Here is a 16,228-nt window from a genome sequence, read left to right as displayed (position 1 = left end):
CGATAAATGAACTCTTATGTTGACTCTGAGGTACAGAACTTGTGTCCAAGACTGAAGTGGGCTCTGACCACCTTGTATTTTCATGTGCAGCTGGGTGAGTGGGATAAATTGGAACTGCCTGAGATGTTTTGTAACAATTTCCCAGATACCCTTGTTAAGGGCCTGCAGGTGAGGATGATTTCACAGGAAGGTGCAGGGAAGAGGGAATGTACCTACTTTTGCAGGGAGGGCACTGGAGAAAATTTTGACTTCATTATTAAACTCTACCTAGGTAGGGGAGTCTTAAAAGGCACTTCCCTTTCCCTTCCCACTTGTTGAAAACACCTGAAGTGATGAAGTTCCATGTTCAGTGCATTTGTGTTACTTTCTGACTGTAATCCTTGGTAGGTTTTGTGCTCTCTTTAGTAAGGCCTTTTATTTCAAACTTCATCAGTACCCAGGAAAGGTAAGCAAGCCTGGATTTTATCCTGGTTTATCTCAGGCTATAAAAGTGCTGAAGACTCCCTCTCTGCTGGGAGAAGGGAAGAGAAAGGTCCTTGAAGAACTGTTCTGGATGATACTTTTTTTTTGAGTCATTCTTCCTTGTTGAGAGCTATATTTATTTTGTGTGAGACACATAGTAACCCTAGGGTAAGAGCAAAAACCTAGGTTTCAGTATGGTGCATAAAGCATGTATGGAACAGAAGGTGCATGATGGTGTTACAGCTGTCTTTGTACTGTGTTTAAAATGGCTCAGAAGCTATTTGAATGATGCTGTTCGGTTAGACTAGAAAGACAGCAGGCTTACTGATTTGGATGATTATTTGAAAACACTGAAAAAAGCGTATTCTAGGATGGTCAGCATTCTTGACTTAAATCAAAACCACAGGCTCTCCTTTTGTCCTTTATGAAATGCTTTGGGACTCATTCAGCTGTTAAAGCACCCCTCTGAAGGGTTCTACTCCATTTTATTTTTATTCTGGAAGCATTATTGATTAGCCTTGACCTGGGGAACATGAGGTAGGAATGCCACTTCCCCTCTGTCACGCTCACAGGAAGACAGGTTTTAATTTCTGTCTACCCAGGGTAGGATCTAAGCACTTGATGTGTGATTGGTGATAATGAATTTCACCTGCTGCCACTGCGATGCCTGTGTAATCCATTGTGTATACACACAGAGTAAAAAACAGGACTCTGATCTGAAAGCCTGAAGCTTATTTTAAACATGTTAAAAATGAGAACACTTCAGAGGAAAGAAATTCTCTGCTAGTCTGAGTGTGAGGGAAAACACCAAAATGTTTCCCATAATTTGGACATTCTGATGTGCTGAGGCTTTAGCTAGATACCTTGTCTTTGCTGCTGTGTGTCTCTTGCCTTGCTTCAGCATCAGAGCTACCCAGGTGGAAAGCCAAGGCAGTTCCAGCTGGTATCTCAGTTTATGGATGTAAGCTAGAAGCCTCCTTCTAATGAGGGATTTCTGCTATCACTGCTACCTAGAAGAGCACACTCACTCTTGCATTCTGTTTATTAGGGTTTCTGCAGAAGTGAAGTACAAAAAACAGCCTTGGGGCCTTGTCAAGTCTGTAATCGAGAAGAATACCTGGGGAGGCATACAGGAAAATTTCAAACAACTTGGTGAGGCATTTTCCTCTTTGTGCTGGAGTAAGAAGGTTACGTGTCCTACGTATGTTTTCATGTCTCTAACTCTATTCCTTAAAGGATGGTTTGAAAAGGAGGCAACACCAGAGGAATCTTGAAGTCAGACATTCCTGACGTCAGTGTATCTGCCAGTTTCAGGGTGTAAAAGAAGCCTCGTGGCTTCATGCTAATGAGGAGCTCTTGTATACTTTGTCATAATTGCTTTCTGAAGGAAACATGAGGAGCAGTGGGAAAGCTGTTACTCTCAGCTGCATGTGCCTATCTTTAAGCAGTTCCTTAATTGTGGGTATGAGAGGAGAAGCAGTGGCACTTGGCAGGCTCCCTGGCTGTGTCTGTTAACAGCCTGGCCAGCCGTGGCTGCAGGCTCAGTCTAACACAATTGCTAGTCTCAGTCTAACGGTGTCTTGAAGTGCTGCCTAACGTATCATTAAACAATCCTGCATAGGCTGGATATACACTGTATCTGAAAAGCGTACAAAGGGCCCTCTAGCAAATAGGACAGCTAGTGCAAGTCAAGGAGTACATCTACTAGAAGGTGTGCTTACTCCTCTCACTGCCACCCTCCGTATCTCTCAATTCAAGTCTTCAGTGCTAGGCTTTTCAGCTTTCCTTTTGAAAGTTTGGTAACCTTATTTTTTTCCGCTGTAGAATCAGATCTCCTAATGGAGGAATATGCAATTAATCAGTCTATAGAAGACTCTGGAAAACTAGTTGCCCTGAGACGAAGACGACGCACTTTACACCGGAGTCTGGCAGAATCACTTCCCAAACGTTCTTCCCAACACTCTTCTGGTGACATGGGAGTGGAGTCCCAGGGCAGCATAATAGGTAGGAATCTTTATATTGAGTCTTTTCAAAAGGTGTGTTCAAGAAAGCTTAACTCTTAAAGTAGTGCATGAGTGACACTTGCATGTATGTTACACTCATTGCCTTTATCTAATTGGTGTGATAGCAGATGCTTTAGTGTGTTTGAGCTTGCATAAAATAATTGGAGCATCCGTAGTTGCTTCTATGATGAGTATATCATAAAATCAAACCTAATCTCACCTTCTGTTTTTAAAACAAACAAACAAAAACCAACTAAAACCCAAAATGCTGCACTGTACCTGCACAGGATTGAAAATGAGATGGAATCAGAAAGAAATTTAACCTGACTTTTGTAAGGTTGCTGAAAAATGGCTTGATTTCTCCAAATAACAGCACGCTCCAGTCATGAGCTGATTAAACTTTGTCACTCACCTCTTGGACTTTTAATCTCCTTGTTGGGGTGTTTTTATGCTTCTGTATCTTGTGGGTCACTGAAGCATTTCTTACAGTTCCACTGCCCCTAGGTGTGACAGGCTTGGTCACTAGCATATACAGTATTAGCTACACCTACAGAGATGAGGAACATCTGTGTGTGAACATGTAGCAGAGAATGGTGGGTTTCATGCCACAAGATGAATTGTACACGCTGAAGTAGGAGCAAGTGCTCTTTCCTAAAGTGGGAGACAACACTGAGTATAGTACCGAGAGAACATCTGGATCACCAGCATGTGTAATGGGCTGTTTACCTAACTGAGATTACTTCCTGATTACTTAATTTTGCTGCTGCTGCTCCATGTTTTCAGGTGAGCGTGTCTCTGTATACGCTATAGCGTTCATGTATGCCCTTTGCCCAGGGCAGGAAACGCGAATGTAAGGAACTGTTTGAGAGGAACGGGTAATTATATTTAAAGATCAGCCTGCCCACTGTGGTAGGTGATCGCTGCTCCGTCTGGAGAGGACACGCACACTCCCTCAGCCTCACTAGCGTCTGATCTCTGTTGCTTGATGACTAGGAGGTGCTCTTTCAAAAGTTTGTCTTCAGGTCAAAATATAAACCAAGCCAATAAGGATGGGACAAGTTACAGGAGAAGCTCATTTGACACTAGTTATCAGAAAGACTAATAGGGGCAGAAGAGCAAGCAAAAGAGCCATTTTGCAGCCTGTCTCTGCTTGTGTGTGGCTAGCAGCGTATGTGCTGAATGAGTGTTGGTAATGGATGGACTGTAACCTTCTCAGGCTGTCTAGGTTTAATGTGAACATGCCCCAGTGCTGTTCCCCACCCCCCCACCCCCCGAGTACTGGGGTAGGGAGAATCCTGCTCCTGCTGGAAGAGCCTGACTGTCCAGCTGACTTATCTGACATGACTGCAAAAACACATCTGCGAATGTTGGAGATGATCCTGTGCACCCACATGATCTGGTGGTAGTTTTTTTTTTCCCCCATCAGCAGCTGTTGAGCTGTTCTGTGTGAAATGTTGGGCACTGACATGTATCTGCAAGCATCCTTTAGAAATGTGCTTCAGTACTTTTTAACCTCCTTCTCTTCCATGCCCTATAGGAAGGAAAAGAGATGCTGTAAGTAGGACCACCACCATCATTGTAGTAATGAGTGTCTTGTAAGTACTTACTTGCATTAAAATATGGTTTGACTTGAGCTCATCTTGTCTTTGTCTGTCTGTACCTCCCTTGCATGTTAACGTTGCATGTAGCATAATAACCTAATTTGAATGGAGCACTCTGGTATAGGAGGGGAATGGATTAACTTGTGAAGTGACACAGAATGAAAATGCTGACTTGCCAAGCTAGTCTGCCTTGCAGATTTACTTAGGTCTGATCCTATTAGAAAAGAAATATCTAGAATTTACGCATTAAAACACAAGTTTTAAAAGTTCCAACAGGAGACACTGTTGTCATTCCTATTGGTTGCTATTACATAGCTTAACGCTTAGAGTTGTCTGGATAGATGTTTATTTTCAGTATAGCACAGCCACAAACCTTTGGGGTGTGTTTTCCTCCCAGAAGGCTTCTCTTTCCTTAGCTGTTTTTAGCCAAGACATTGTTTCTGTATCATTGCAACAGGAACTGTTACAGGACCTGATTTTTTTTGTTCTCTTCTTTCTACAGTTTGCTGCTCTTGGTCTTGCTGAATATAACACTGTTTTTCAAACTGTCAAAGATAGAGCATGCAGCTCAGTCTCTCTATCATGTCCAGCTTCAGGAAGAAAGCTCTTTGAAGTAAGTTGAATTCACAGACTTTGCTTTCTTTCTTTCTTCCTCAGCTTATGTGAGAATCTGATCTAAAGAAATGCATTTTAAACAATCAAACTTGAGGGTAAGTTTTCAAAAGCTGCTGCGGCTTGCTGCTTTTCTGTGGTCTGTGCTGATATCCAGTGACATGTCTGACTACATCTTGCAGAAATAAATTTCTCCTTTGACAAGCTGTTTTTTGGGAGTGTTAACCTTAGCTTGCATATTATCACCCTGCTGTGACTCATCTTCTGTGAATATCGTGCTGATCGCAGAACCGAAGCGTTCACTTCATCTTGGGTGAACCAGCATGGTCTCAAATGTAATGTTAACAATTCATTTAGCTTTTTTAGCCTGTTCCTGTGACTCTTCTGCTAAATCTCCTCTCCCCCTCAAACTTTTGTGTTAGGGGGTGCCTTTTGTATTCAGACACGTGAAAAAGGCTCAGATGTTGCTTCCTCTCTCAAATATGTGATCAACAAGTCTGAAAACCATAACCTGATCTTGAGTATGGAAGTGGTGTGGTGACCTTCCGTAGAGATTATCTCAGAACTGATTAGAGTAACTTTCTTCATAAGAAAGATCTTGCTTTCTGAAGTGTGAGAACTTACGTTGTAGACTTAATGCAAGCACGTTTGTTCTTGGTGGCTGTTGTCTACAAAGGTCTGAGGCAGTATCTTCAAGGCAGCGAGGATCAAAATTCACCTGCAGGCAGCTTTTTATGTGGCTTTTGGAAAAGGATGTTTTTAGCAGTGGCAGAGCAATGGTTGCAGAGAGCAGTTGCTTTTAGAAAGGCATGGAGGTGCTTGTTTCATGTTTCTAATGTGATCTCCATCTCTTTCAGCATATCCCCAGAAATGGTATCAAAAGAGGAGATCCCTCAGTATGATAAGGAACAGGTTAAGCATGTGAAGGGAGTTTTAAGAGACTCAATTGAAATGCTTGAGCAGGTAGGTCTGCCAGTCTTTCTCGGTGATATTCTTCTTACTCAGCAACTCAAGCTTTCTTTCTCCCTTATGCCATCATAGCTTTTGTTTGGTGTCTTCTGGTGCTAACTAAAGTTTTCTTGACTCCTTAACCTGTTTTGTCCTAGGCTTCAATTTGGCACATAGGCAATGCTCATGTTTCTGGTGTTTTGGGTTGTGGTGTGTTGTGGTTTTGTTTGTTGTTTTTTTTTTTTTTTTTTTTAACTAAGTTTAAATACTCATGTCAATTTTCTTAAACCTGTCAAGTACATGTATTGATGAGATGTGTTGATGCAGTTCTGAATCTTGACAAAGCTAAGATTGGAGTAATTCAAAACAGATCCTCTCGTCTAAGAAGACTCAAACCACAATTTTTAAGTGTTTGCGCATGTCATTGAGGCTTCTTCATGCAGGTTTATCCTGGTTTTTGCTCCTCTAGATATTGGTGAGAGCTTCACTTAGCCTTGACATCAATGGGCCACCTAAGCTCCAGTGAAAAATAAATCAATTCTACAGACCATATGTTTCTGAAAGGTTCCATGGCTGTGGAGTTAATCCTCCTTAGTAACTTACACTTCCAGGCTCTTCATACCACAGATAATATATTAAAAAAAAAAAGGTTGAATACTGTTGTGTTTCTCTGATCCTGAGGTCCAGGACTGGAAAACCCCTAGGCTGAAATTTCAACTCAGTAAGTGAAGGGACAGTAAATACTCTTTTTACTTATAACCTATGAATGTTCTGATTTTAAGTTCTTTTATTAAATCCTAAAATGTGACAGAAGAAATTATTAGATTAGGAAAGCTGTGGGGGAGTTCACATGTACCTCTATCCATCACCACTTTGCTCTGTGTTCTCCCACACAGTAAAGGAGGGTAGAAAAAGAAGCCATTTCTTACATTCCTTGTTCAGAGGTGTCTCTGCGCACAAAATTGCTATTAATCTATTAACCATTTTGATCACAGCTTGAAAAAGCTTCCAAATGCTGAAAATTTCACTGTAGAAATGAATTTCCTGGTTTCCATGCCCTTTTCATTTTCTCTGCTTACTACCCAAACAATTACTAATTCTGAAGTGTTAAACTGTTTTTTGAACATGCAGAGTGGGGAAAAAAAAACCAACACAAAAAACCCAAACCCCCACAACTTAAAAAAAAAAGTGAGAATTCAGTCACCTTTTTCATCCCAAATAACACATGGAAATAATAACGTGTCTGGAAGTCATGACACATCTTAGTGCCTGTTACCTTGGGTTTTCTGATGGTTGTCAATCTAAACATTTTGTGCACCAAAATGCACTGGAAAGGGCCAAGTATTAAAAGAAAATTCATGCTTTGCTGCTGTATTCCTTAAGAGTATTTGCTACGAACATTTAACTGTGACTAAAAATGAGTGGGATGGCTTTTCTTCTGCACTGTTGTCTGGTGAGGTGTTAAGACTTTATCACACTGGACTGTTGGTAATTACGAACTCCGGAGTACAGCTGTTTAGAGCACAGCACAGGAAGGCAACTGCTAATAGAAACGGGGATGGAAATTGCATGAAACCCTTAAGAGAAAAGGAGGAGGGAGACATTGTTTTGCTGATGTCCTTCACCCATGCAGGAGACTAACCGAAGTAATTGGGTGGGGTGTGATGGTTGTATCTTGGCAGCTGAAGATCTCCCTTTCCATGCTCCAAAGAAGCTTTGACCACTTGAACAGGACACAGAGCGGCAAGACTGAGAGTTAATACCCACAGCAGCCTTCCCTTCAAGGAGTCGGAAGAACGGCTCTGTGTGTGAGGACTTGCGGGGTAGGGATTGTCACTGTCACCTTCGGACTCTTTACCTGAAAAGCTGCACAGAATAAAGGTTTCTGGAAGAAGTAAGTTGGGTTCTGCATTCCCGTAGCGTGGTGCGCTCTCCTGCCAGCCCCGTGTCCTGCAGAGTCTCGCTCGCAGGTAGCGCAGGGCTTTTGGACCCCAGGCTGCGTGTGCTGCTGGTTAAGGGAGCTGCAGGCTTTTGGAGGAGGGGAGAGCACCCTCAGCAGAGCGGGGTCACAGCCGTTTAGGTCAACCTCCAAAACTACCATCAAGCAAAGAGTGCTGTGGAGAGAAGGCACAGGCAGTGGTTTCACAGCCACGGCATTTTTAGGTGCGTGGTGCTTTTTTGGTTGTTTTTTTTTTTTTTTTTTTATTAGCCATGGAGACCCTGTAAAAACAAGTCACCGTCTTTAAGGATGAATATTTTGAAGATTAATTAAGCAAACAGGAAAATGCTTGATACAGCTCTGCTACCTCTCCCGCGTGCCGCCAGCAATGCAGCCTGCTTATGCCGTATGGCTGTAGCTCTCCCGGAGAAATTCCAGCCCTCGGTCTTCTCCCTCCGGCGGGGGCTGCTCAGCAGCTCCGGGGCGCTGTGCCCGCTGCCGGGGCGGCCCCTTCCTGCCTTCCTGCTGCTTCGAAGCAGCTTGAGGGACTGAAGATGAAAATAACGCAAAACGAGGGAAGCGGCACCGTCCCTGGGGGCTCAGGGGGCGCAGGGGGGGCTCCCCGCGGTCATACAGCCGAGCCCCCCTGCCTGCAGCCCCGGGGGGTGCCGGGGTCCCGGGCCGCAGCGCGGCCACGCGTGTCGCTGCTCCGTCCCCTCCGTCCCGCCCGCGGCGGGGAGGCGGGGCGGGCTGGGGACGACCCCGCGGCCGCCACCTGTTGCGCTGGCCCTTTAAGGCAGGTGCCGCCGCGTCACGGGCAGTCCCGCCCCCCCGGGCGGGCATTGGGCTGTTCCGCCGTCAGGTGGACGGGCCCGGGGCGGGGGGTCTCCCTCGTGCCCCCCCCCCCCCGCACCCCTCCGCGGCCGGGAGCCGCGTGGGGCGCGGGCGGCCAATGGCGGCGGGGCTCCGCCGGGGGGGCGGGGCGCGAGGTACCTGCGGCGGGGAGGGGGCGGGGCGGCGGCGCTGGCGGGCGGGAGCCGCGTCCCGCGCCCCGCGGCGGCTGAGGGGCGGGCGGCGGGGAAGGGCGGCCATGGAGGAGCCGCTCTGCTGCTGCGAGTACGTGGACCGCAGGGGCGAGAGGAACCACCTGGCGGCGTGTTGCTGTGACTGCGAGGACCTGGACGAGGGCTGCGAGAGGTGAGGGCGCCGCCACCCCCGCGGGGCCGCCCGGGCGGGCCCCTGGCCTCGGCTGGCGGGAGGGAGGGACCCCGGGGCGGCGGCGCTGAGGGGAGGGCAGCGGGGGGTGTGGGCCGCCCTCGGGCAGCCGGGCGGGGGCCGGGGAAGGGCCGGGGAGCGCGGCTGCCCGCCCGGCCGCCCGCCAGCCGGTGCTTGCGCTTCCCCCCAACAGGTGGCTGACGTGCCGGTCGCTGCCGCCGGGAGCTCTGGGGAGAATCGCCGACACGGTCGCGGACCGGGTGCGGGTCCCCTGGTTCGCAGGGGCCGTGAAGGTCAACGTCAGCCTCGTGCCGCCGCTGGTGCTGCTGCCCGTCTTCCTCCACATCGCCGCGCTGCACTTCCTGCTGGGGCTGGTCATCCTGACATCCCTGCCCGTGCTGGTGCTCTGGTATTACTACCTCACCCACAGGAGGAAGGAGCGGACTCTCTTCTTCTTGAGCCTGGGGCTCTTCTCCCTGGGCTACATGTACTACGTGTTTCTGCAGGAGGTGGTTCCCCGCGGCCGCGTGGGGTATGCCCAAGTGGTCGCTCTCACCTGTGGGGTAATTCTTATGCTTGCAGCTCTGTCTCGAGCCAAGAAGGACCCCGGCTACCTCCCCATCCCAGCAAGCAACGAGAAGGTGTCGCACCAGGGTTTGCCCAACAAGAGTGTTAGAGGGAGCTCCAACGGGCTCCATGGCGTCACCTCCTCAGGAGCCGCCAGCAGCCGTGCTGTGAATGGGGAAGCCAAAGGCTATTCCAGGCTATCAGCTGAGGAACCAGAAGGTGTGAAGAAGGACTGGTGTGCTAAATGCCAGCTGGTCAGACCTGCCCGAGCAGGGCACTGCCGGCTCTGTGGCCGGTGCGTAAGGAGACTGGACCATCACTGTGTCTGGTAGGTTTTGCACTGCTGAAGCTATACATGCCCTCTCTTTCAAGTTTTCTCCCTTTTTAAGTTAGCTTCTTGTTTTTACAGTCCCTGTTGAATGGGGTTGCTGTTCTTATGTGCAGGACCTGGTGATGTCCTTTAAAACAGTAAACGTGCGTTTACTGTATTAAAGAACAATTTAAACAACTTTGTTTCTTGTAAGTGGGTTGACTTGATAGCTGATAACTTCTGCAGCATACTTCAGAATTGCCTCTGGTTCTCTGCTGGTTTTCATTTGGGAGGGTTTTTTGGGCCTGTGTTTTTGAGTGGCTTTTTGTTTTATTTTTTAGGCTCAGTCTGTGGAGCACTAGCAGTCTTGCAGTTAAATTGCATTAGTGCTCTCCTGGGGCAAGGGAGCCTAAAGCTGCCTGTCTGCATGCAGTACTGGAGCCAAGCAGCAGCAGGGTATAGATATGTCTCAGCAAAGGATACCATACTTGCTGACAGTTTGAGGCAAACAGTCTACTACTGTTGCCCTACTGGTTTATTGACTTGTGCCTATAACCTTTCCATGAAAAAGCTATAAAGCTTCTTTGAATGTATTTCAAAGTTCTTAGCCTGTGTTGTATAGAAGCACCTTAGAAATTAGGTTCTCTTGACAGCTGGGGGAGGGAGCAGGAAAGAGAAGCCAGTTTCTTTTCTTTTTAAGCAAAGTATTCTCTTCTTTCCTTTTGGAGGATTAACAGCTGTGTAGGGGAGCAGAACCATCAAGCATTCATCCTTGCACTCTCCTTCTTCATGCTCACCTCAGTGTATGGAATTACGTTGACCCTGCACACCATCTGTAGGGGCCGAACTCCGTTTGTGGCATTGTTCTACTGCCCTGGGGCCTATTCTGACTACAGGTGAGATATTTGTCTGGGAGAGAGCTGGGGTGGGAACAGGCTTGGTCAGGCAGCTTAGTTCCTGTTCCTCATTCTGTGCTCTAGGCCAGTGGTGTTGGCTGTCAAATCTGACCAAAAAGTGCTCCTTAAAAAGCTCTGGAAAGCAGTGATGCATTACTGCTTTTGCCAAGGTGTGGAGCCTGAGACTCGGGGAGAGATCACCCTTTATTTGGAAGAAGTTGTTGGAGGAGCTGGGATTTGAAGTGCGTCTATTTTGTCCTATATAGACACGCCCTTAAATATGTTTGCCCCCAGGTGCAGGTAATGGTCTGAACAGTCTGGAATCTGTGCTGTCTCTTCCTCTTATCCCTCACTGTTTATCAAGGGACTGTCCCACTGAGTTATCTGCTTAGAACAGACAGCGTTAATGTCTGGCAGGGAGGGTAGTGAGGAGCATCAGGCATGAGTTCAGAGACCAGCACTACCACTGATGGGCAGAGTACACTAGCATGAGTGACTCTGCCCTCATGATCTGTTGAGTGTGAACATCATTGTGTCCTTAAATAAGGACCCAGTACTTTTACAACAGAAAGAGTAAAGAGCTAGGTAGTGCAGTAGCAATGTGCGAGAGTAGCTCTGGTAGTGCTAAAAGCTCTCATTAAGTAAGCCCTGAAGCTTTAATTTTGAGAAAGCCTTCAAGGATTATCTGATGAAAGCAGCAAAGTGAGATCACTGTGGCAGATGTAGACAGGGATTTGAAAGGATAGTGATTACCAGGGACAGTCATGCTAAAACAGCTGCTCCAAAACTAAATGGCTTCCTTCCCATCTTTTTCCCTGCTGCCAGCTCTGCTCTGTCGTTCACCTGTGTGTGGTACTGTGCCATTGTAACAGCTGGCATGGGATACATCCTCCTTATCCAGCTGTTGAACATCAGCTACAACGTGACTGAGAGGGAAGCTCGGCTGGCTCTGCGGGACAACACTGGGCGCAGGCTCCTGGGTGGGTTAGTGATAGACACTGGCCAGTATAACAGGGGTTTCCTATGCAACTGGGGCCATTTCCTGAGCCTGGGGTCTTCTCCTCCACAGCGCTCTGCTGAAGACATCGTGTGACACCTTTTTCTGTCGATGATGTTGACTGACTTTCTTTAGCAGGGGAACGGCCCCTTCCACTAGGACTCCCTCCTCCCACACACTTCCTTTGTGGTCGGTGTATGGGTTGCCTATCCCGTCACTGACAACATCAGAGGCTTTCCCAGGCAGAATGGTTCTTCGTGTGCTGGAAGCCAGCAATAGGATGCAGAAAGCAGTAAGCCATATGCACAGACCTGGAGAGGAGGAGCCTGATGCTTTTTCCACTGTCGGAAGCTTTGTGCAGCTCAGCTCGGCAGGAAGAAGAGCACAAGGTTTTGAGAACTTGAGTTTTCATTAGGTGTGAACCCTGGCATCAAGAGGAACCCACTGCTGGACTTCAGAGTGAGCACTGGCTCCTGCAGAGGTTAAGGAATCCTTGGCTCGTACCTGCATGTGGCATTTCAGAGATGTCAGGAGGGCGAACAGATAACAGATGGACCGCTGCAGAAGCCAGGCTCTTTGGCTAAAAGAGACCGTCTAGGCAGTCGCTGAACAGCTCCCTCCTCTCTGGTGCATTTTTAATTTTTATTTTTTCCTATCTTCTCTTCCATCCAGCTATATACATGCTTGTACTAAGTGCCTTTGTGAGCAACATTTCTGTAGGACTCTGTAAGTTCCCTTCACCTCTTAACCCATAAAGTTGTTATTCCATCCCCATCTGTCCGACCGGGTGAGAAGACACTGTCATCTTCAATCTCATCGTTCTTTCTGCAGGCTGGGTCTGTGTTGGTTTGAAGGCTTGGCTCATCTCCCTCAGAGTGTTTCTGCTCAGATTATGGATTGTGACAGGAGACAGCAGGTAACTATAGCAAGTAAGGAGGAGACGTGTTGAAGCAACATGTAACAGTGGATGCTGAGGGGAAAACAAGAGTGCTGTCTGGTGTAACTGTAGCTTTATGGAAACTACCTTCCTCTCTCCGGCTATGGGAGAAGGGAGCCTGTGCGAGAGCAGACAGTTCTGCTAATAGCATTTTTGGTAGGTAGCATCTTGGTCTGTTGTGTTGCTAATAACACAGTGATCCTGTCTCCTCTCAACCCAGTCACTGTGGAGCTGCCTTACTGTAGATCTGCTTTTTCAAGCTAGGAAGCCAAGGAAAGTTCAGCCTCTGCGTATGTAGGGAGAGGATGTGTTGGAGCCATCTGTTTCTTGTGGCAGATGACCTGAGCTGGCAGGTGTATGAACGTATTATGTGTTCTGCAAGGATGCCACTTGTTCCTCATCTGCCTGCAACTGTACTATTGCCTGGGCTTCAGCTTCAGCTGAAATACCAAGGGTTTGGTGACGATGGTTTCTGGTTTGTGTGGGGGGGGTCTTTTTTTTTTTTTTTTTTTCCTTCTTTTTTTCCCCTTTTTGTTTTAAACCTTTTGTGTATGTTGTTGGCCCTTCAGTAATGTGAAAGGTCTAGCTGGAAAAGCCTGGGACCATGGCACAAGAGTTGGGCCTGAGATGCAGAAGCAGATGGAAGAGCCTTGTTGTAGCTACTGACGTTTTTAGATGTGTGCGCAGCATGCGCAGATCATAGCTGTGATGATCTGATGCCGCTTGTGTGGCAGGCAGCTGGGGGATGTTGGCTGAGTGATGCAAATGCACTGTGCGCTGCTGTGCATTATCTCTGAAGGATGGTGCCTGGTGCCAAAAGGTGAGAGGGTTGAGGGTGACTCTTGAGATCGCTGCCGTGACATCCTGATTATGTGTCCCTGTTTAAGGTGAAGAACCTGTCCCTCCTTGCACTGTTTGGTTTCCTCAAGTGGCACTTTCTATAACCAGCAGATAATTGAGGAGCAGCTGTACTTGGAATGTGGCTGTGCAGAAAGTTACTGAGTGTCCCTTATCTCCTCTTACCTCTCTTCATCCAGTGAGCAATCCTTTATATGGAGGCAAAGGGGACACCTCTCTTGCTTCCTGCCTCTAACCAAACACACCAAGATGTTTCTGGCTGCTTCCCTGGCCCTAGTGTGAAGAAAAGACACCCAGGCAGACTGTGCTATCTGTTCTTCTATGACCTGACAGTTTGGAGCTTGGAGCCTGACCCTAGGAGTTTGAATTCACAGAAAGACGTTGCCTCCACACGAGTTGTCTGTAAATGTTCCTATGGCACATAGGCGTTCTGTGGTGCTTGCTGAGATGAACTGGAGCTTGGCAACCCTGGAGACCAGGATGCTGTGGGCTAGCAGGTTTGTGATCTTCTCAGATCTCATCCCGCTGGCACTTGGGAAGATGAAGGCAGAATGACATCCTGGGCTAAACGAACCCCTGCAGCGGAGGTAGCCAACCCCTCTGTCCCTGTGAGCTACGTGGGCAGAAATCCTGCACCCGTGAGCTGGATAAGCTCTGGGAGTGTTCCCAGGCTTGAGGTAAGTGGTTTCGCAGCGTCCTGCTACCCCTGGCTGGGGGAAAGCAGCGCAGAGCAGATCGCGGGTCATTTCCCTGGGATTGCCTGACCCTGTTGGGCTCAGTCTCCTACGGGCAGAGACTGGTCACTGCTTTGCAGCCTGTCAGCGTAGCCTTATCCCTTGTCTCTTGGTGAGCTCTGGCATGGGAGATGTCATCTGAACTGCTTATACCGAGACCCTCGGAGTGGTGGCCTCCCAGGCAGCATGGGCTTTGGGCATAGATTAGGAACAAAGGGCGCTGGACTAACATAACTGTTCGCTACCTTGGTCAAGCCCACTCCAGTATTGTGGGGGTGAAGTGCTAAAGTAAACTTTCTTTTTGCACTTGCTGCAGAGGGAACTGGAACCATTCAGGACGCGAGAAGTGTTGTAAGGCTGGGTATTTTAGGAGGAGGCTGCAGTGCGGATTCCCCAGCCAACAGGAAGTTCGCAGGGCTGTAAACTGCATAGCAGTGGTGACTTTTTCTTTAAGGACATGGCTCTTGTTTACCATTCTGGCTTCTTCCCCAGAGGACTTACCTTGTGAATGCCTTGGGAGATGGGAAGCATCAAGTAACAGGATATCTAAAAAGCATCTAAAAGGGTAGAGGAGTTGCGAGCTTCAGATACATACTTTGGAGCTTTCCTTTTAATAGCCCTAAGAATTAGCAAGAAGCCCTTGAAGGGTAACAGTCCCTTTTGTACTTGTAGCAAGGGCAGACTGTTGTGATCTCTTGTGCACTAAAGGGACAATTTCTTTTCCAAGTATTTTCTTGCCGAGATTGTTGCTGGCCACACTGGTAGAAAAACGTTAAAACCTGGGCATCGGGTCAGTCCTTGGGCTCGCTGTGTTAGCAGCTGCCTAGATCCTTGCTGCCTGGGTGTTGGAGCAGTGGGGGAGCAGCCTGCCTTTGACAGGTGACTTGTGGTTCACGTGTTGTGGCCTTAAGGTAAGGACCGGTGCTGGACCGGTGTCTCACCTGTAAAACCATGTGCAGGTACCTGGCAGTCTAGAAGATGGTAAACCAGTAAAACAGTACTCTGCTGGCCCTTGGGAAGTTTCTCCCTAAGAGAAGAGGACCTAGAGCTGGTCAGAAGCAGGGAAGGATTTTGGTAATAGCTAGCCTTGAGGTTTCTCCGCCCAGACTTGGAAATTAGCTTATCCTGCTTTAGCCGTGACCTTTTAAAAGGTATTTGTTGTTTCACAATTAGTGTGGACTTCTGCAGGGCAACTCTTAAAGGGCCAGGGTTCTGATGTTGCTGCTGTTGTAGTGTTAATGCCCCCCGTGTTCAAATGCCAGCACCCTACTGTTTGGTAACTGTAAGAACTGTGCACCATTAGAGACACCCTGTAAACGGTGGCTTGGCACTCTTTAACTGTGTCTTCTGACATTGTGCTTTCTTTGTAGGCAAGTCACAGGTCCCCACATCGACTGTTTCTCCATTTAACTTGTCCTCAAATGACAAAAGTCACTGGTGAGCCTGAGTTGGCTCTGCTTGTGACTCCTAATCGCGTTCAGCCGTCATGCTATGATGGTGCTTTTTTTTTTTTTTTCTTCAAAGTACGTTGCTTTCAAGTGTCTTAATGAAACCATTTGCTGTAAAATGTCTCCTGAAGATAAAATGGGTACTGCCTCACTGCCTAATGTCTTAATAATGTGCTTGGTTTTTTCCTTCTATATGAATGTATATTGCCTCATTAGGGCAGGAAGTGTGTGTGATTATGGATGTGTTTTCCTGTATTGCTTTCAGTGAAGAACTCTACAGTTTCCTAGGATTTTCTTCTGCTATCAGGATGTTTGTACAGCAAAAATCTTCCTGCAGACAGGTGAGGTTCTTTCTGAAATGTGGGAAGTCAGCCTCCCAAGATCTTGTCTTTATGGAACTTCTGTAATGATAATGTGAAGAATGATGGGCTCTGGAAGAACTGTCTGCCTTGGAGAATGGGTAGTTTGGGTTGTGGGGTTTTTTTCCACTCTAAGCTTTAGGAAGAGAAACTTTGTGAAACATATTTGTGAGCTTTGTTGAAAGGACTGGGGTGTGTGTGTGTGCGCGCGCGCGCATGTGTCCATTTTGCATCATATTCAGTGTTTCCAAATGGATGCAATTATGAATCAAAATAAATTATTAGAAATGATCTGTGGAGTGGCCTGTTGATTTATGACAACACACTCAGCCAGGTCAAATG

The 16,228-nt window shown here is 47.5% G+C and overlaps 2 protein-coding genes across 14 annotated transcripts in view; both read left to right on the top strand.

Annotated features, from left to right (window-relative positions):
• The window catches only part of GRAMD1C (GRAM domain containing 1C), a 53,410-nt gene extending 45,886 nt beyond the window's left edge, over positions 1–7,524 (top strand). The window contains 6 exon segments of the mRNA XM_080393614.1: positions 1,511–1,614; positions 2,287–2,466; positions 4,003–4,060; positions 4,569–4,679; positions 5,536–5,641; positions 7,309–7,524. Of these exon segments, the coding sequence (XP_080249740.1) occupies positions 1,511–1,614; positions 2,287–2,466; positions 4,003–4,060; positions 4,569–4,679; positions 5,536–5,641; positions 7,309–7,386 (637 nt within the window). The 3' untranslated portion in view covers positions 7,387–7,524.
• A 151-nt stretch (positions 7,525–7,675) lies between these two features.
• Positions 7,676–16,228, top strand: part of ZDHHC23 (zDHHC palmitoyltransferase 23) — a 28,619-nt gene continuing 20,066 nt past the window's right edge. For 8 of the 13 annotated variants that reach the window (XM_080393640.1, XM_080393646.1, XM_080393645.1 and 5 more), the window contains exons 1-3: positions 7,676–8,762; positions 8,974–9,675; positions 10,386–10,553. In XM_080393640.1, the coding sequence (XP_080249766.1) occupies positions 8,518–8,762; positions 8,974–9,675; positions 10,386–10,553 (1,115 nt within the window). In that variant the 5' untranslated portion in view covers positions 7,676–8,517. Of the gene's footprint in view, positions 8,763–8,973; positions 9,676–10,385; positions 10,554–10,637; positions 16,178–16,228 lie in introns of those variants that run through there. The other 5 variants (XR_013929145.1, XM_080393642.1, XM_080393641.1 and 2 more) reach the window with 5 other exon arrangements.

This window comes from Falco punctatus (genome assembly GCF_963210335.1).
Source record: "Falco punctatus genome assembly, chromosome: 6".
Classification (NCBI taxonomy): Eukaryota; Metazoa; Chordata; class Aves; order Falconiformes; family Falconidae; genus Falco; species Falco punctatus.
This window is presented reverse-complemented; position numbering and strand designations above follow the sequence as displayed.